At 47.1% G+C, this 21,324-nt stretch overlaps 1 protein-coding gene across 1 annotated transcript in view; it reads right to left on the reverse strand.

Moving 5' to 3' along the window:
• Positions 1-21,324, reverse strand: part of TGM5 (transglutaminase 5) — a 30,352-nt gene that overhangs the window by 2,994 nt on the left and 6,034 nt on the right. The window contains exons 4-11 of the mRNA XM_052659838.1: positions 21,064-21,182; positions 17,753-17,881; positions 17,022-17,199; positions 6,128-6,266; positions 5,450-5,553; positions 5,104-5,343; positions 3,172-3,531; positions 2,235-2,395 (exon numbers count right to left, since the gene is read on the reverse strand). Of these exons, the coding sequence (XP_052515798.1) occupies positions 2,235-2,395; positions 3,172-3,531; positions 5,104-5,343; positions 5,450-5,553; positions 6,128-6,266; positions 17,022-17,199; positions 17,753-17,881; positions 21,064-21,182 (1,430 nt within the window). The remainder of the gene's footprint in view (positions 1-2,234; positions 2,396-3,171; positions 3,532-5,103; positions 5,344-5,449; positions 5,554-6,127; positions 6,267-17,021; positions 17,200-17,752; positions 17,882-21,063; positions 21,183-21,324) is intronic.

The following is a 21,324-nucleotide window of genomic DNA, read 5'->3' on the forward strand; positions in this document are numbered from 1 at the left end:
AAGAATGAAATACTTAGGAATAAATTTACCTAAAAAAAACAAAAGACCTATATATAGAAAACTATAAAACACTGATGAAAGAAATCAAAGATGACACAAATAGATGGAGAAATATACCATGTTCATTGATTCAATATAATGAAAATGAGTATACTACCCGAAGCAATCTATAGATTCAATGGACTCCCTATTAAGCTATCAGTGGTATTTTTCACAGAACTAGGGCAAATAATTTCACAATTTGTATGGAAACACAAAAAACCTTGAATAGCCGGAAAGAAGAATGGAACCGGAGGAATCAACTTTCCTGACTTCAGACTATATTGCAAAGCTACAGTCATCAGTACAGTATGGTACTGGCACAAAGACAGAAATATAAATCAACGGAACAAAATAGCCCAGAGATAAATCCATGCAACTATGGACACCTTATCTTTGGCAAAGGGGGCAAAAATATACAATGGAGAAAAGATAATCTCTTCAACAAGTGGTGCTGGGAAAACTGGTCAACCACCTGTAAAAAAATGAAACTAGAACCCTTTTTAACACCACACACAAAGATAAACTCAAAATGGATTAAAGATCTAAATGTAAGACCAGAAACTATACTCTTAGAGGGAAACATAGGCAGAACACTCTGACATAAATCACAGCAAGATCTTCTATGACCCACATCCCAGCAATTCTAATGAGGTGGATGAAATTGGAGCCTATTATACACAGTGAAGTAAGTCAGAAAGAGAAACATTAATTCAGTATATTAATGTGTGTGTGTGTGTGTATATATATATATATATATATATATATATATATGTATATATAGAGAGAGAATTTAGATGATAACAATGACCCTATATACAAGACAGCAAAAGAGACACAGATGTAAAGAACAGACTTTTGGGCTATATGGGATAGGGTGAGGGTGGGATAATTTGAGAGAATACCATTGAAACATGTATATTACCATATGTAAACTAGATGACAGGTGCAAGTTTGATGCATGAAGCAGGGCATTCAAAGCCAGTGCTCTGGGACAACCCAGAGGGATAGTATGGGGAGGGAGGTAGGAGGGGGGTTTGGGATGGGGGACAGTTTTGCACCCATGGCTGATTCATGTTGATGTATGGCAAAAACCACCACAATATTGTAAAATAATTAGCCTCCAATTAAAATAATTAAATTAATTTTTTAAAATGAAATAGAATAGAATATCAGTGTTCATCATGCAAAATATTGTTATGTGAAACTTTTACTTCACTTACACATGTATGGACATTTGTGTAAAATATTTCTACTCGACCCATTGTACGGAAAGTTCTGATGACTTGGGAGTCTTCAGTAATATTTCCTCTGCTGCAAGGATTTCATTGAAATGTGAAATAAACAAGAGCTCCGAAGGGTTCTCAGGGATAATTTGAGTGGGTAGGATCATTTGGGGACAGTTTTTGTTTTTTCTTTTCACAGTCTAACTCCATCCCTTCTCACCCTTTTATCATAGTTGGCTGAATTTCTTTTCACACCAGTGTGTGAGTCAAGACCAGTGGATCATTCAGGGCTTAGAGAGAAGGAAGTAGCCTCAGGAAACTTGGAGGCACCTTTGGAAACCCTCCCTAAAATAGACTCCAATGGCTGAGCTTGCCAGATGCACCCTACCAGGGGGCACCCCAGGCACACTTGGCAGGATCTAGGAGGCTGCTTGGCCTTGGGGAAACAGCACCGGCAGGAAGAGCCCTGTGAAGTCTCCCCACCAGAATGTCAGAGAAAGAGGAGTCCTCGGAGGCCATCTAGTCTAGTGCCCATCATTGACAGTTCAAGATGCAGAAGCCCAGGGCTTGTCTAAGGATCCACAGACAAAAAGTAGCACATCAAACCTGAGCTGACCTTTGTTCAGGCAGAGTTCTTCCCCGACTCAGGATCCTCCCATTTGAGCCCAAGTTTCCTCATGTTGACCCTGGGGAAGGCCAACAGCAGGAGGAGATACAACAGAGGGGTCTTTCCCCAACCTCCCCATGGCAGTTGCTCAAGATGCACCCATAAGACCTCTTAGGGTACAAGAGGATGGAGACCTCATCCAGTGTTTTCTGATAAACCTGCTCCTGGTGGGGAGGTTCCTGGAGGCACCAGAAGAGGCAGGGGAAGGGGCTGCTCTCCTGAGCAAGCTCTCAGGGATCTCTATCCCCCACCCTGAGTCAGTCCCAAGGAGCCCTCAGGCCATGTGCAGGGCTCTTGCCTACATTAATCACGATGCTGGGATAGGCTAAGGTGATGATCTTGTTCACCAGGATCTTCTCGGGACTGTTCTTCTCTTCACCCAGGGCACTGATGCGGATCAGCTTGTCTGTGGACAGGTACTGGCTGTACTGGGAATAGGTGATTTTGCAGGGATAGGTCTTTGCTAGGGAGAGAACACAGGATGGGTGAGACTCGCTAGAGAAATCAGCTAGGCCTGGGTGGATCTGGGACCGTACTATGCAGAGGAGAGGCCAACCTTACTGAGCCCCCAATGAAGCAGGTACTCAGTTTTCTGTTGGAGGGGCTGAGAGGTGAAATGACTTGCCTAGGGTTATTCTACTAGTATGTGGGTGCACTGAGGCTCTAATCAAGGTCTGCTGCTGCTGCTGCTAAGTCACATCAATCGTGTCCAACTCTGTGCAGCCCCACAGACGGCAGCCCACCAGGCTCCCTCGTCCCTGGGATTCTCCAGGCAAGAACACTGGAGTGGGTTACCATTTCCTTCTCCAATGCATGAAAGTGAAAAGTAAAAGTGAAGTCGCTCAGTAGTGTCCAACTCTTCGAGACCCCATCGACTACAGCCTACCAGGCTCCTCTGTCCATGAGATTTTCCAGGCAAGAGTACTGGAGTGGGTACCATTGCCTTCTGCGAGGTCTGGAGGACTTCAAATCTCAGGCTGTCCTCACTAACCCGGCCCATATTCCTTGAGGTAGTAAAGGAAGGATTGAGGAGAAGGAGGAGGAGGTTAAAGGGAAGAAACAGAAGGAGTAGAGGAAAGGGAGGAAGAGGGAAGGAAGGAAGGAGGAGGACTATGTGCTGGAGGAGACACTAGGAAGACAATTGTCACAGATCTGCCCTCAAACTCTTGGCTGGCTTGACCCCCCTTATGGCATTTCCATAAGCTACTCTGTGTTCATGCCCATACCCAGAGCCCATACCTTCTTCAGGAGAGAGTGTGATGAAGGCTGTGTCCTGCCAGAATGGGAGCAGGGGGCTGCCGTCATGCAGCAGAGACTGGGCACTCAGGTTCACTCTGAGGTCCTTGAGCTGGGGCGACATGTTGAGCGCCAGCAGGACAAACCTTATGTCCTGGCCCATGTCAGGCGAGTCGAGCAGCTGGAATTTCAGGGAGACCTGGACAACATCACTGGGCTGGAGAGAAGGAGTAGCCAGGCTCCGCGGACTGTCACTCAGTGGCACGGACCTGGGTTGCGATTCTGCTCGGAGGGAGCCTGGGGACCTTCCAGCCTTCAGCTTCTGAAGAGCCTTCAGAAACACCTGCCTCTCCTGCAGAGAACCTGGGAGGGCAGAGCACAGCACCAGTGCCCTCATTTCAAATTCCACCACCTGAGACTCTCCGTCTGAGGCTTTCTCTGCCACCACAACTGACTCACCTCATGCATGGAGCAGACTGAAAGCACTAGGAAATTTACACCCCCAAGAGCAGCCCTCAATCCCTGATCATAAAGAGTTGGTGGATAAATAGCCTAGGCCCCTTGCCCCCTGGGTGGGATAAATCTGCAGTATTGTTCTACACTTTACACTAAATCTCTGATAGGATTGCCAAATTTAGCAAATAAAAATACAGGGCAGTTTAATTTGAATTTCAGATTAACAACAAATGATTTGGCCACAGTGAGACCACAGCATTCTTTATCCTACATTTTCTCAGCCACCCCCCTGGCAGGGACCCCAGCAGACAGAGCCCCAGCCCCCCGCCCACAGTGCTAACAGGCCTGACAAGGCCCCCAGTATTGGCTTGCTCCCCTTCCTCATCTCACTTGCTCATTCTCCTTCCCTCCTGTAGCTTTTAAATCTCCTCACTGATAAACCACTTGTCTTTGAAGTGATCCCCAGTGAAGACAGCCACAGAGAGAATTGAGGCGGAGGGATGGATTGCCAGTACCCTGGATGTGTTCAATGCTTGTCTCTTAGGCTTGGACTCTGGGCCTTCTCTGTGTTGGCCCTAAAGGCCCACATAGACAAACACAAACACGCACTTCATGGACTTCCAGGAATCTCAGGTGCTCCCACCACCAGCCCACACAGTCCTGATTCGCTCCTGCTCAGATCCTGCCCCTCTGCCTGCCTCTGGCCCTCTTAGACTGCATGTTTTTGCTTGGCTCCCTAGTACTCGAAACTGGTGGTTGGTCTCAATTTCCAGGAATCAGTCCACAGCTGACTGACGTAGATGCCCCTTGCCCCACTTGCTTGGGTCAGAAGACCCTGCCAAGGATCCCATTTCTCAGAACCATCCTCTGCATGGTGTGGGTGTGGGAGTGAACATTTGGCCTTATATCAGCTGCGGTGCTAGCTATGGTCTGGCCTGTCCTCCAAACACCCAATAAAACATGAATCAAACAATAAGTTGCTGCTGCTGCTGCTGCTGCTGCTGCTGCTAAGTTGCTTCAGTCGTCTCCGACTCTGTGCGATCCCATAGACGGCAGCCCACCAGGCTCTGCCGTCCCTGGGATTCTCCAGGCAAGAAGTTAAATGAAATTAATAAAATTAATTAGTAGGAAAGAGTTTACTCAATCTCCTGCCCTCTTCAGTTTGATTTTTCAGGAAGGCAGGGTCAAGTAGGACATATACTATTTCTAGATTATGGCTGTCGATGGCCCTGCAATCCACATGAATATCTTTCGGAGGGTGCTCACTGCCTGTGGGGAGTGAGGTGGGGAAGGACATGAGGAAGTGAGGCAGTGGGGACCCCAACTGGGCCCTTAAACCTGAAGGGCTGGGGAGACAATGGGCCTGGGTTCCGGCTCCCCTGCTGCAGAGGACTGTCCCAGCTGGCAGAGAGGTTCCCTGGGGTCTTGGGGAAGGTGCCTACAGGACTTGGACTCTGCAGGGGCCTGGCTTGGTCGTACCTTCTTCATACTTGTAGTTTTCCGTGATGACATCCCGCTCATCACTCTGGATGCTCTTGGTGCTAATAAAATTGCCAACAGTATTGGTGTCCTGGTGAAGTTTCTGCTCCTTCCCTCCAAAGACCAGCCAGGCCATACAATCAGCATTCACCATGGAAAAGGCGAAAGCTGTGTCGTAGTTCAGGTCCACCTCTCCTTCCTTGATGGCTCTGACGGAGGCAGGGCCGCAGCAGTAGAGGCCTGACGGGGAACAGAGGGGCCTCGCTGGGCTGTGGCTGCAGGGCTGGGTGGGGGTGGGGGCTCTTTCTGTGGCGCTGGGCTCTGCCTGTCCTCCCAAGAGTCTCACCATTGCTTGTCTCCTGAGGTGTGGCGTCCAGCACCTGCCAGCCTCCGAATCCAGGTGGGAGGTCGTTCCGTGCCATCCAGCATTCATTCCAGACGTGGAAATTCCTGAGGCAGAAGCCAGAGGAGTGGGTGTCAGGTGAAGCTGAGGGAGAGTTGGTGGTGCTCGAGGTCTTTCTGGAGTAAGGCAGGGGACGATGAGTGATGGACAGCTAGATAGAAAGTCAGGGTGCTGCAGGCCTGCACACCTCTGTGGGAGGCAGGTGAGCCTTAGCTTGCCCAGAAAGGAGCTTTCCTCTCTTTGTAAAGAGTGAAGGTTCCAGAGCCAATGGAAACCCTTCACTCTCTCTCAAAAGACTCTCGTAGCCCTTACTTGTGTCTGCTGTCCACTCACAGAGGCAGTCACGGGCTCACCTTTGTGTCCAGAGGTGAGACTTCAGGCCATCTATGATCAGAGCCACAGGTTGAGTATTAAATGAAGGAGGTGAAAAAGAGGAAAACTCCCTCGGGACAGAGAGCTCTTGTGATGTGATGTATTAAACTCAGAAGATGGTTGTATTTGTGTTTAGCTGCTCCCCAGCCTTAGGGTTGGGGATACCAAGCCTCAGGGCTGGTGAAATGGGGGAGTGCATGGGAGGGTAGCAGGCTCATGTGGTTTGCCCCAGAAAGAGATGTCTCTCACCAGACACTGTCCTTCTTCTTATTCTCCAAAATCCTGCCTGTGTTGTCATAATACTCATCAATGATCAGGTTTCCATCTGTGTCGTGGCCAGAGTTGAAGTTGGTGATCACTCGAGTGGGGATCCCCAGGCACCTCATCACTGTAGAAAGGGCAGAAATCTCCTGTGGGCCATGGATTCCTGGGCTTAGCGCTCTCGACTCAGGGAAATCATACACTTGGCAGGCAGGAGCTGTCTGGGGCACCAGGTTAGCGACACGTCCGACCTCCCTCCCTACCTTCCTCTCCCTAAGGCTTCGCACAAAGGTGAGAGCCTCCTCAGACAAGCTCTCCTAGGGCCAACAGAAGGTCTAGCAAGTTTTGGGTTTCCCTGCCCTAGCCAGCAAGGTGGGAGAGGCTGGTCCCTTGGCAAAACTCAGTAGCCTGACTTGTCTCACTTCCCTCCTGGCCATAAATCTCTATCTTCAAACCAAATAGCTGAAATTTTATCCCTCCTGTGGTAAAGATTAAGACCGTCAGATTCTTAGGCAAAGAGTCCTGCTGCTTGGATTTCCCCTTCTGTGTGGTTGTACTGTCTTAGAAGATCATCAAGGAAAGTATTTACAGATACAGCCAGGAAGGCAAGGAGGCTGTAACAAAGGCTAGAAAAGTGAGAATCTATGGCTAATGGAGAAATTCTTAAAAGAGGGTAGAATGCTGTCTTTATGATTTTTCTTGTCATTAAATAAACAATCACTAGCATGAAATATATTGCTCCCTAACAATCTTTCACCAAGCAATTTTAGCATTCCTGATAGTCTTTGCCTGAATTAATGCTATGCTCAACCTTGATTGTGTGCTAAGTCACTTCAGTTGTGTCCAACTCTTTGCCACCCCATGGACTGTAGCCCACCAGGCTCCTCTGTCCACGGTATTCTCCAGGCAAGAATACTGGAGTGGGTAGCCATTCTCTTCTCCATGGTGGTACCAAAATGATTATCTTCTAACAGTATCATTTTTTCCATATGTATTAGCTGGCATTCTTCTATAAAGAAAAGCACTTCAATCTCCCTCTCCCATTTTTTTGGTATTGTTATGAAGTGAAGTAAAGTGAGTCACTCAGTCATGTCTGACTCTGAGACCTCATGAACTATATAGCCTGCCAGGCCCCTCTGTCCATGGAATTCTAGGCAAGAATACTGGAGTGGGTTGCCATTCCCTTCTCCAGATCTTCCCAACCCAGGGATCGAACCCAGGTCTCCTGTGGCTCCTGCATTGCAGGCAAATCCTTTACCATCTGAGCCACCAGGGAAGACCGGTATTGCTATACCTCTTGGAATCTGTCTCAAGAGGGGAAAATAGAAATTGATCTACAGAGATGTCCATCACAGCATTAAAGTTAAAAAAATATATGAACCCACTGTATTGTTACTGGTTCATATACTTTTTTAAACTTTAGCAGAAGTTATTTTTAGACATTTGCTTGGTTTCTAATTTTTTTCCCCTGTTGTAATTAATGATGTGATGGACATCTCTGTAGATCAATTTCTGTTTTTCCCCCTTGAGACAGATTCCAAGAGGTAAAATGACTGAGTCAAAAAATACAGATATTTCTAATAGTTCTTCAAAAATACCACTGTCATTTAAAAATGTTTAGAATTTTTAGTTTAGATACTTATTTATAATAAGCATTTAATTGCTTGTAGATTTTAGTTTAGGGTCCTTCTTTGGCACAAAGCCTCTCCAGGTTGGTGTGGGGATACATCCCTGGATGCAGCCCAGGAAGGGGAGGAGAGAAGCCAAAGGGGAGCCCTGCACTTCCCTGGAGTGGCAGGTCTGCACAGGGCCAAGAAACAAGCGTGGGGAGTGAGCAGAGCCGACAGTGAATTGTAGGTGGAGATGACACAGGACCACCCCAGAGAGTAGGATGAAGGTGGGAAAAGCTGCCACTGAAGGAACATGAGACAGGGGTGAGGCAAGAGCATATGAGGCAAGAGCGTGACTCAAGAGCATCACCGTGGGCACATTAATGCTAAGATTACAGTCAGGAGGGTGGATAACACTTATGGTAATGAGAGCACATGCCAAAGAGGGGTGGTCAGAGAGAGCAGGGAGCAAGCCTCCATCCTTCACCCTGATAGCTAAATTCATGAAGTGTCAGTGGTGGTGTCAGCTGCTGCTAGACATGGCCAGACAGGCACTCTCCTACCCAAGCACAGGTCAGTGATCTCATGGCACTCTGAGTTCTCTGCTACACATGGTATATGGCATGTAATGATTTGTTTATGAGTCTCTCCTCCTGAGGGCAGGGATTGTGTGATAGTCATCTTTATCATTATACAACCATTAATGATACAAGGCAGGCCTGTTCTGCAGAAACATGGGTGCATCTTTGCTGGAAGAGTGAATGAAGGTCTCGACTCTTCTGTCCATTTTGACAGTTTCCAACTGAAGACTGTGTGCTGTGCTGTGGATACCAAGCTTGACTCTCCACAGAGCATAAGCTTCGAGTGGTAATGGGTCTGCACTAATCCATTCTCACCGTTTCCTCATCATGCCTCATGAGAGGACCGGATTAGGGGACAATAGCTGTCACAGTGAGGCAACAGAGGGACAAGAATGGTTCTCTACTCTGGGAAGAAGCCAAGTCTTTAGCTTCAGTGTCACGCGAAGGAAGCAGTGTTCAGACCTGCACAGTCATGCACATACATGTTTCTCGGGGTTTTGCCCCCTCTGTCCTGCTTTCTTTGTCCCCCAACAAAGGGCTTCTGCTGTGGCTTCATCTCTCACTCTGTGCCCATGACTCCTAAATTTGAAACTTGAGCCTACATGGAGACCTTGCTGTTACTAAGCACATCCCCAGCTGAGCTGGTCTTCCATTCTTGGCTAGCTTCCTTGCCAGTTGGTGACATCATCATCCTTTTAGGTGCCAGGAATGGTGCCAAGCACTGCCCAGGCATAATCTCACTTAATCCTCTCCACAACCTTGTGATTATTCCACCTTTGAAGAGGAAAAACCTGAAGTTTAGAGTGGTTGAGATCACATGGCAGCAAGGGAAAAGCCATGGCAAGATTTAAACCCCTGCATCTCTGATCTCAAAGCCTCCCAGTGCTAACCACAAGCCCTCACTACAACTTCACTAACAATTGCAACTTCACTACACATCCCAGCAACGTGTCATTCTCAATGTGTTTTCCTTTGTGAAGTTTTCACTGATTACTCCATGCCCACTCATCCTCCTTCCTATGCTTTCACTTAATTCCAGTCACCAATGCCACACATTTTATCACTGCATGAAGCTCTCTGTGATCTCATTTATTTGTCCTATTTGTCAGCTAGATTACAAATTGCCCTAGAGTAGGGCTCAGATCAAATACTTTTCTTGCATTTCTTCATTCCCAGCACAGTGCTGGCCAGAGTAGATGCTCATTAAATTTGTGTTGAAATGAGTTTTCTTTAGCCCACTTCTGCAGACTGTGAGTCCTGATGACTCACAATTTGATGTGAGTCTCAGGTGACTTTGTACCTGAGATTTTCATGGATAATTTGGGAGCTGAATCCCTCATAAAAGAAAAACCACTGTGGGGTGTGTGTGTGCTTGTGCACGCACCTCCATGCACATTCACACAGCAATGCTTGGACAAAGATGGACAAGATCTCAGAGTCAGGAAAGGTCGATAGAGTTCCTGAGGTATATTACCTCACACAACACTCCTGGTATTAACTACGTCTCTTCACTTAGCCATTTGGCGCCCATTCAGTGAGAAGTGTAAAGCTCCCATGGTAAACCAGGCAGTGGCTCTGATGCTTACACAAAGACGTAAGACAGTCCTGCCTTCAAGGAGCGCAGCTTCACTTCTGACCAGCTGGGGATCCTGTCCTGATGGTGTGGTTAAAACACGGAATCTGTTTCAGGACTGGCCATGAAGGCTTCCCACCAGTTCTTCTCTCCTCTGCACCTCCATGTGGAAATGAGGCTCCAATTTTAAAAGAGAAATCAGTGCAGAGTTCAAGCTCAATTTATCAAAATTCATTTGGTCAGCCTTGCTGCCACACTTCCGTGGCTTATACTGATGAATACAGTCAGAGCCCCAAGTAATAGAATTAATTGCATTTAAGTGTGATGACTTTTAGCATATTTTTGTTTCACCCTGAATTCATTAAGCTTCCACATGGTAAAAACATCACTTCCTGTTCCTCCTCCCATGCCTTTAGCTGTCCCTTATAACCAAGATGGTAATATTGCTGTGGTTTTTCAGATATGCCATCACAAAATCTAACAATTCTCTCCTGTCTCCAATGACAATGAAACCTAAAACTTTGCTAAAAAATAGTCTATTGTTTTTTTTATGTAAAGAAGCAAGAAGGTATGACTCAAAATGAGAAAAAGTGCCCATCAAACTAGATCCACAAATGACATATAAGGGAATTAGCTGACAAGGACCTTAAAGCAGCTATTTTAAATACTATCAGTAAGTCTAGAAAAATGGTATAGATGACCTTACTTGAAAAGCAGAAATAGAGACACAGGCATAGAGAGCAAATATATGGATACCAAGGGGAAAGGTGGGGTAGGATGAGTTGGGAGATTGGAATTGACGTATATACACTGCTGCTGCTACTGCTGCTAAGTCACTTCAGTTGTGTCCAACTCTGTGTGACCCCATAGATGGCAGCCCTCCAGGCTCCCCAGACCCTGGGATTCTCTAGGCAAGAACACTGGAGTGAGTTGCCATTTCCTTCTCCAATGCATGAAAGTGAAAAGTGAAAGTGAAGTCGCTCAGTCGTGTCCGACTCTTCGAGACCCCATGGACTACAGCCTACCAAGCTCCTCCGTCCATGGGATTTTCCAGGCAAGAGTACTGGAGTGGGGTGCCATTGCCTTCTCCATATATACACTACTATGTATAAAATAGATAACTATTAAGAACCTACTGTATAGCATAGGGAATTCTGCTCTGTGCTCTGTAGTGACCTAAATGGGAAAGAAATTTTTTTAAAAGGTGGGGGACATGAGCTTCCCTGGTGGCTCAGATGGTAAAGAATCTGCCTGCAATGTGGGAGACCTGGGTTGATTCCTGGATGGGAAAGAACCCCAAGAGAAAGGAATGGCTGCCCACTCCAGTATTCCTGCCTGGAGAATTCCATGGACAGAGGCTACAGTTCATGGGGTCGTAAAGAGTCAGACACGACGGAGAGACCACTTTCGCTTTTCACTCGTGCGTATACATATGGTGATTCATTTTGAAGTACAGCAGAAACTGACACAGCAGTGTAAAGCAACTATACTCCAATTTAAAAATATTATCAATATACTCAGTAGGAGGTAAAGGAAAACAAGGACATAAAAGAGAAATAGAAGCCAGAAAAAGACCCAGTGGAACTTCTAAAGATGAAAAATATAATATATAATACAAAAAATGTACTGGAAAAATATTGCACAAAGATAATATATTTTTTGTAAGAACACTTTCAAATACCATACTACATATCAAACACATCAAAATGTTTCCCTACTGTAGGAGGAGGTGAATAAGAATGGGTTATGAGATAAAAGGGGGAAATCAGTTAGTAAATAATTTTTTCAAAAGAGGGATTTGAAGCTGACCTGTTATGATAAATGCCATGAAATGAAGAATATGATTAATTGAAACCTAAATACTCCAAGGGAAAAGAGAGGGAAGTAACGTAAAATAGTGGTGAAGAGGGAGCTTCCCTGGTGGCTCAGTGCTAAAGAATCCGCCTGCTAATGCAGGAGACACAGGTTCGATTCCTGGACTGGGAAGATCCCATGCCACGGAGCAACTAAGCCCGGGCGCCGCAACTTCTGCGGCCATGAGCCGCAACTACTGAAGGCCACATGCCCTGGAGCCTGTGCTCTGCAACAAGAGAGGCCACGGCAATGAAAAGCCCTCACGTCACGTCTAGAGAAAAGCCTACTCAGCAACAAAGACCCAGCACCGCCAAAGGAGAGCTCAAGTCTGCTGGATGGCTAGAAACGACTTTTGCACAAGACCCAGCTTGACCTATGGAGCCTAAGAGCCAGGGATTAAAACAGCATCAGGCCAGTGATCATAGCCGCACTGTTTACAATAGCCAAGATAGGAAGCAACCTAAATGTCCATTGACAGATGACCAGATAAAGAAGATGTGTTGACATGAGACTACTAAGCTGTACCCAGATTCCTGAACCACAGAAACTGTGAGATAATAAAAATTGTTTTCAACTAAAAAAAAAGAAAAAAGATGAGACTTCCCTGGTCCAGGGGCTAAGACTCCCCACTTCCAATGCAGGGTTCTGTCCCTCATCAGGGAACTAAATCTCATATGCCACAACTAAAGATCCTGCATGCTACAACATGGATAGAAGATCCTGTGGGCTGCAGCCAAGACCCAGTGCAGCCAAATAAGTAAATGAATATATATATTTTAAAGAGTGGTGTGTGTATATAATGGAATATCACTCAGCCATAAAAAGAAATGAAAAATGCCATTTGTAGCAACATGGACAGACCTAGAGATTATCATACTAAGTGGAATAAGTCAGAAAGTCAGGGACATTGACTAAGGGTCCATCTCTGAGAGGTAATGGCAGTTGCTCAGTTGTGTCTGACTCTTTGCAACCCCATGACTGCAGCCCGCCAGGCTCCTCTGTCCATGGAATTCTCCAGACAAGAATACTGGAGTGGGTTGCCATCCTCTTCTCCAGGGGATCTTCCAGACCAAGGGATTGAACCCAGGTCTCCCATATAGCATCAGATTCTTTACTGTCTGAGCCACCAGAAGCCCCACCTCTTTGAGAGGTGTGCTTAGTCGCCAAGTCGTGTCCAACTCTTGCGTCCCCACAGACTGTAGCCCGCCAGGCTCCTCTGTCCATGGGATTCTCCAGACAAGAATACTGGAGTGGGTTGCCATTCCTTCTCCTTGAGAGGTAAGGGCTCAGTAAAAACAATGAGATTAGAATTATGGTATTGAAATGGAGATAGTGAAGCACTTTATAGAGGCCAGTATATAAGTGAGTGAGAAGAAATCATAAGATGACTTCTAACCCGAGGATGTTTGAAACTGTTTTCAGCAGAGGACTCCACATGAGAACCAGATCATAAGTGGGAATCCAACATATAAAAGATGGACACATGGGGTAGTTTGGGGTGAAGAGAGGAGGGCCCAGCCCTAAGTTCACAGCCTCCTCATCTCCCAGGCTGTTTCCCACCACTCTCCTCTGTGGCTGCAGGCCCCAGACCCTCCTTTACAGAGGGTCCATAGGTCTGCCCAAGGCTCGCTACCCCCACCCCACGCCCTGCAGCTGTGGGCAGGAACAGATCAGGCACATCCCCAGGATGCCTGACTTTTCTTTTGTAAACAACTTTGCCGAGACATAATCCACATACCACAAAATTCACCCTTTTAAAGTGTACAGTTCAGTGGTGTGTGGTATATCCACAGGTTGTGTAACAATCTCCACATCTAATCCCAGACCATTTCATCACCTCTGAAAGGCCCTCCGTGCCCACTAGCTGTCACTTCCCATTCTCCCACCTGTCCAGCCCTAGGCAACTGCAAAATGACTCTCTGTCTATATAAACTTGCCTATTCTGGGCATTTCACATATTTGGAATCATACAATAGGTGACACTGGCTTTGGGGAGAATTTTCAGGTCACAGAACATCACTGTTCCCTCTGTTCCTTTGATACAGAGCAAGGCATCCAGGCTACTTCACAGACCTCAGGGCGGAGGGGCCTGGCCTTGTCACAAGGAGTGGATAGCCAGGACAGGAAACGCCTGATGACTGAGACAGAGAGCTGTGGAGCAGCCTGCCCCGAGCACCGGAGGGAGGGAAGGTCAGGGATTTCTCTGAAATTCCCAAAGTAACAGCCAACTAAATTGATGTCAAGGAAACATCTATCCAAAAAATTATAATCATATCTTTGATGCATGCAAAGTCTCTTTTTTTGTGTGATTTTTCTTTAGGAAGTTGAAGTCAGTATGCTGATGTTATTTTTTTTAATGCAATATGGGATTTCCTTGGTGGTCCAGCGGTTTCCACTGCCAGGAGTGTGGATTTGATCTCTGGTCAGGGAACTAAGATCCCGCAAGCTGCGTTTGGCAGGAAAAAAAAAAAAAATATATATATATATATGTATATATATATATAAATACAGAGGTGAGAGAAGAGGCTCTTGAACAGATTCCAGTTTCAAAAAAGAAAAAAAGGAAACGGAGGGAGGCAGAGCTGCAGAGGGGAGCATGCACATCTAATCAGATGAGTTACGTGGTCACCTTAAGCCTCGGTTTTCTCATCTGTGAAATGACAGTAATATCCACCCGCAGGTGACTGTGAGCATCAGGAAGTGCCCAGAGTGTGCCTTCAGCACAGGGGATGCTGATTACACGGCAGCTGCTGACATCATTCGTGCAGCAGTATAGCCTAGTGGTTGCAGCCACCATGCCTGGATGTGAGACTAGCTTTGCCACTCAATTTCCTCATCTGTAAAATGGAGATAATGATAGAACCTATCTCTGAAGGTCATTTGGGGAATCAAATAAGGTGATCCTAGTTAGAACTTACTGCCATCATCATAAATTAGTTTTAGGACGTTTTAATCTCTACAATAAGACCCCTGGGATGTCCATTTATCGTTAATCCCCACTTCCATTCCCCACCCCAGGCAACCACTAATCTGCTGTCTGACTCTGTAAATGTGCCTTTTCTGGACATTTTATATAAATGAAATCATTCAATAAGAAAAAAAAAGAACTTATTGATTGTTCATGGTAGCCTGGCATTTTTCTAAGCACCCTCCATGTATGAACTCAGTCAATCCTTCCAATAATCTTATGAGGTAGGTACTATTAATTTCCCCATCATATGCCTGAGGAAACTGAGGCACAAGTTAAACGACTTGCCCAAGATCACTCAGTCACTTAATGGTAGTACTAGTATTTGAACTCAAGCTTTACCATTATTCTAGGCTGTCAAGGTTTTAGCACAATGCCTGGCACCAAGAAAGTCTCTAATAAATATTAGCTATTGTGACTGTTAAAGAATAACAATAATAATTTTTAACAACATGTTTTGGCAACTGTATTGGGTTAAAAATTCTGACTAAATCCTTGACATTTAGTGGAGGATTGAAGCTGGGTGTTACCCATATTTGTAACCAAGATTGTTGGAAGCACAGTGCCTAACATAGGATAAGGACACAAGAAGTGTTGCTGGATGAATGACGAGTTCTCCAAACTGATAGACATATTTATCAACATACAGCATGGTGGCCCTGTGGGGGAGGGCTGGTGTTGTTGAGCTGCAGGTGAGCCAGCCACGCTTGACCAACTTGGCCCAAGCCTTTGCTTTCAGGGTCACTAAAGGGCCATGATTCTCATAAAAATTTTAATTGGTCTGCTCTCATTGCATCATCTCCATTCACTCTCCCACCACCCAATTCCAGACAACCACACCCAAACACCTGGCCCTCTCCCGCTGTGCACACACCTTGCCCATTAGACTCTAGACTTTCCAGTCCCAGGAGGACTCCCTCTCTGTCTTATACAAGATTATTCCATTCTCTGCCTTCAGTCTTGTGCCTGCTCCCTGGATGACTCAGACATCCCAGTTCACCCCGATGTCTGTGACTCTGGGCATCAAAGCTGTCAAATTTCTGGCTTCTAACCCTGGGCCATTAAGGCATCCAGTTCCAGATGCAGCTCTGCTGCTGCAGATGAGGAGCAGCTCAGGACTACCCCTCTTGCTAACCCATGTGAAGGCAGAAACTTCCCAATGCCCCTGTGGGCTGATGCCCCTGTGAACAGTGTGCTGACAGCCTGCTGCTTGGCAGCCTGCGGCTCTGTAGCCTTCCTCCAAGAGCCTGGACCAGCACACACACACACCACACACGCACTCACAGACTTCACCAGCCTTTGCATACAGGGAATTTCTACACAAAAGGCCTGAGCCCTCAATAAACACTAAGCTGTGGACAGATCTGGCCTTCTTGGATTGGCCTAGAGAGCCTTGTGAATAAAAGCCATACCTGGCCTCTTTCCCCAGCCAACAGGAATAACCTCCTGATTGTGACTCAAGTTAGGTACACAGATACCCTGCCAGGAGGCTGAGAGCTGGCCTAGACATTGGGGCAGTGAGAGGGCCAGAAGCAAGTTTGGACCTTTTCTGGGTGAAGCAGAAAGCCTCCTCCTGCCACCTCCAGTGTGTATCTCATGTCCAGGTGTTGCCTCCCTAACACTCACCCTCCCCTACCTTCTGCTTGCTCCTCTCGCCACCTGCAAACCAGTTTCCATTTGCTTTCTTTCCCAGTACATATTGTTAGACTTCTCTTCTACTAATGTAATATTCACTCCCTATCTGAAAAGCTGATCTCTCTTGTTGTTCCCCCATCCCCTATGGGCTTGGTCAGCACTCGAAGTGCACTGAACATGTGGCATCTCCAGAGTCAAGGTCATTGTACTTCGGCTGCCATCTTGCTCTGGCCCCGTGCACCCTGCCCATGCTCAGTGGCACATTTCCCTCCTGTGTATACACCTACATCAAGCTCATTCTCTGTGCTCAGAAAGGACACTGATCAATTTATAAGTTTTCTAATGACTTGGTCTTTCACCTTCTTTCCTATTTTGGACCTGGACAATTCCCAGCCAGGCTTTAGGGAGGATTCTGTTAGGTTGTCCAAGTTCAGAAGGGAAGGGCACCACGTTCTAAGAAGTGTATGATGTCCACCCCAGAACTACCCTGTGAGATGAGCCAAGGTATGTGAAGCCTGAGGTCAGTGAAGAGACATTCTGCTTCCTTGTAAATGTCCCTCGGTGGGAGCTGTGTGAGCTTTCTGGGACAGGAGTGGCTCAGAGGGCCGAGACATGAGCCAGTGGCCTTTTTGTCCTTCCACGGGCCCTTTGCACTCCCTACCTGTGCATGTGACAGCAGCAAAGACCCAGCACTGCCCGTAGCGCACTGGCTGGCAGCCCGTGGCATGCCACTGCTTCAGGATGGCCACGCTGCCCATCCACTCCGTGGGGTTGGTGCCATCTGAGTAATTCTCGCCCCAGTTTCCATTGAGCACCCCACTGTCATCGTTGCTGTTGATCTGCAGAGAAGCCATAAGTAGAAGCATTAGAAGCAGCCTTTTCCTCAACAAATGGGTTGCCTTCCAGGCTCCTGGGCCTGAGATACAGGAAGGTTTGATGTTATTTTAGCTGGGATCTTCCAGACCTTCTGGGGAAAGGGTGAGGGTGGGAAGCCAGCTATTCTGACTTGTGCACCACTGTTAATTACTTTATTATTCTGTTTCTACCCACCCTCTTGACCCCTCCACCCTCCATCCCTCCAAAGCCAGAGCTTGGCTCTAAGGGCATTTGAACACACTTCAGAGGTAAGGAAATTTAGACACAAGATTATTTCCCAAACCAGAGCTTCATTTAGTCCTTCCCCAAAATGCAGTTTGTAATTAATGGAGGTGATGGTCATACCCAGCCGTTTCAGATCTCAGTTGAGAAAACCTGTTACCCATCAGTCTCATCAAAAATGGCTTTGCCAGAGGGCTTCTGCCTCTTGACTGTTCATTCCCCGGCTGCAGTGGGCAACCATGAGTGGGCAGGGCGCCCCTGCAGAGCTTCCTCCCTCCCTGGACCCAAGCTCACCATGGCGCACACTACTCTGCTGATGTATACAGGGTTCCCCCGTAGGGCACAGTCTGTGGCTGGGTCAATCTGGAAGTTCAGGCTCTTGTCTAGCAGCTCCAGACAGATGTCTATGATATTCTCTTCAAACTGCAAGAGAAGACGCAAAGAGGCAAGGTGCCCAGGCTAGGCACACGTGGATATGAAAAGAAATGCATGACCCACCCTGCCCAGTTCTCCAGTGGAGTGTGTTTGTGGGATACAAGCCCATTTGGAAGGAAACTGTCCAGCAGCACAGCCATGGACGGCCCTACAAGGTCTCAAAGCTCTGGGGTCACAGCTTGCCTGGTTTGTACTTCCTGCCTGTCAGATTCCTGGAGTTTTTTCCAGTGAGTCTGACTGGCTGAAAAAAATCTGTTTCTCCTTCTTCTCCCCTTTAATCCACACTCCCGGAGCACCTGGGCTGTTTCTTGCTAAAGCCAAGTTGCCTCACCTTCTACCTCTACCTGCTGACCCAGCTCGTCATTGGGAGCTAGTGCTGAGACAATGGCACGGACTTGTCACAGCACCCATGATTCAGTGTTTTGGATTGACTAATAGCATACGAGTTATGGAAATTTTTCACCAAGACAGGCTGACTCTTTGTCCTTCAGGCTTGGAATGAATGCCACTTCCTCTGAGGCTTTCCCTGAGCTGGAGCCTGGTTTCACTCCATAGCCCTGGCTATATCTCTTAACTCATCAGATTCAGTTACACCGAGATGGCCAGGGTCTGTCCTCCTGGCCTGACTGTATGCTGTGTCCCTCCAGTTCTTCTTACAGCTCTGCCCCCCAGACCTGGCATCGTGCCCAGAACATAGTAGGGATGCTGTGCGTCTTTGTTGAATGAGAGTAAATGAATACATAAACAGAATTAGAAGGCTTCTCTGATCCATCTTCCCCAGGGGACAGTTTGATTGGTAGACTTTTTTTGCTTTAAGACATTCAGCAGGTCCTATGGCCTGCAGGAGCAAAGCTCTAACCTCTTCAAGGCACATAAGACCCTGTGTGCCCCACTTCTACCTGATCTGCCCCACTTCTACCTTCTCAGTCTCATATCTCAATAACCCTCACCACTGTGTGTGGGTTGTTTGTTTGTTTGTTTTTGCTCCAGCAACATCAGATTCCTTGTAACGCCTGTAGCTGGCCAAATCATTTCTCTCCATTGTGTCTGCTCATGCTTCCCCCTGCCTGGGATAGTTCCCCCTTTCCCTTCACTTGGCTAACTCAGTTCCAGCATCTCTTCTCCCAGGAAGCTTCCCCAACACCCCCATGCCCAATCAAGTGCTCTTCTTCAAGGCTCCCAGAATACCCTGCACCTGGCACTCAATCTTTGTATATCCCACTGCATAATCAGTGACCTGCTTATGTGACTGAGTCCCCACTTCACTGTGGGCTCAGGGGCAATGTTTTATTCATTTTCATGCTTCTAGCATCCAGCCCCTTGCCTGGCACTGAGCAGATGTTCAGTATGCATTCACTGAAGAAGAGAGACAGAAAGGAAAAACCCAGGACTCAGAAAGCAGCATCTCCTCACTTCTGTTTCTCACAGATGACAGCCAACTCCTGTCCAGGGGCCCTCTGGGATCCCCGTCTGCCCATGCTGAGTGAGGAGTTGGGGATGTCAGTTGGGACCATTTGAGGCTTTCATATCTCATCTGGACCATAGCCACCCTGGGAGCTAACGCTGGGCCTGGTGCCACCTGTGCTAGAGTTCTCTTTGAGCAAGTCTGGGACAGGGACCCATGTCAAGCTGATTCAAGTGCCACAAGGCCCCCACAGAATTCTCCAGCCACCACCCCTTCTGAGCAGCCAGAGCTGGCCCCTCCCCGCCGACCCCCATAGTGTTGTGGTGCAAGGGCTCAACCTGGCTCTGGGCTTCCTGGAGCACCTGCTGTTGGCTGAGCTTTCAGTGGGAGGCAGGCTTTCAGTAACTCGGGCATTACAGAGCCTTGCAATCAGGACGGTGCTGTTTTTACAAACAAAATCACATGTTTTAGAATACGTGTAGAGGAACACACACCTTGCTGGTGACTGTGCCTAGACAGACTTTCATATTCTAGACACCCATTTTTGTAATGTTTCATAAAGTTTTTTAAGCAATTATATGTTACTTTAAATTTTTTATACCAATTTTATTTTTTGTTGAAGTATGGTTGGTTTGAGCTTCCCTCATAGCTCAGTTGGTAAAGAATCTGCCTGCAGTGCAGAGCCCTGGGATCAATCCCTGGGTCGGGAAGATCCCCTGGAGAAGGAAATGACAACCCACTCCAGTATTCTTGCTTGGAGAATCCCGTGGACAGAGGAGCCTGGCGGGCTATAGTCAGTGGGGTCACAGGGAGCTGGACACGACTTAGTGACTAAACTATCACCACATAGTTCATTTGCAATGTTGTGTTAGTTGCAGGTATATAGCATAATAATTCATATATGTATGCAAACATATACAGTCTTTTCTCTTTTCAGTTGCAAATTAGGATTTTGAGATTAAAATATACATACAACTATATATAAAATAGATAACCAACAAGGACCTACTATATAGCACAGAGGGCTGTACTCAGTATTTTTTAATAATCTATAAGGGAAAAGAATATATATTGCTTTTTTTTTTTTTTTACTGTACCACATGACATTGTGGGATCTTAGTTCCCTGACCAGAGATTGAACCCATACCCCCTCCAGTGAAAGTGTGGAGTCTTGACTAACCACTGGACCACCAGGGAGGTACCTGTACTACTTTTATAATGAGAAAGGTATGTGATCAAAACGAATAACTGAAGAGGTGATAGCAGTGGGGAGGAAGACACCCTGCTGCTCATCAGCCCTGCTTCTGGCTGAGATGTTCAGGGGACAAATTTTCTCCAGTGTGACAAAATGGATCCTAGAGCCTGTCACCTGGGGTCATGAGGATGAAGGAAGCGTGGTAGCTGGGGCCCCACTGGAAACACAGCTAACAAACAAACATCCAGGAGCAAGCATGACCATTCCCGCCGCTGTCTCTGCATCTGCACCCTCTCGGTGGCCTTCCTGGATGGGTGCCTTCAGCTGTCTTTCCCCTTTAAGCCTTATCGTTCAAATCAGATGTGATCATCTAAGAACACCTACCACCTTTTTACGGCTGCTCCCCTAGCTCCCTGGGATCACATCTCATATCTTCTTGGTGCCATTTAATTCCCACTTGTCAGCAGTTCTGGATGAATCTTGCATGAAGGGCACCCTCCCACCCACTCCTGCTCTCCTCTCCCCAAGAGACCAGGGCCTGAATGGGCCATGAGCAGAGCTGAGACTCACTTGTCCATAATTCCAGGGGCAGGGGCGGATCCAGTTCTTGTTCCCTTGATAGATGAAGCCATAATCATTCATGACATATTCCTGCCTCTGGGGTTCACTCTCCAGGTAGACAGCATCCTCTGGGAATCACAGTGGGAGGACACAAGGCAGAAAAGTCACATCATCTTTCCCACTCTAGTCCCACTCCAGAAGGCCCAGGCCCATGGGACCTGAGCTCTGGGGAGAGGGCTGGGTGACTCCAAGAGGTGCATGAGTGAGGGG

Source organism: Budorcas taxicolor, chromosome 21 (assembly GCF_023091745.1).
Source record: "Budorcas taxicolor isolate Tak-1 chromosome 21, Takin1.1, whole genome shotgun sequence".
Taxonomy (NCBI): domain Eukaryota; kingdom Metazoa; phylum Chordata; class Mammalia; order Artiodactyla; family Bovidae; genus Budorcas; species Budorcas taxicolor.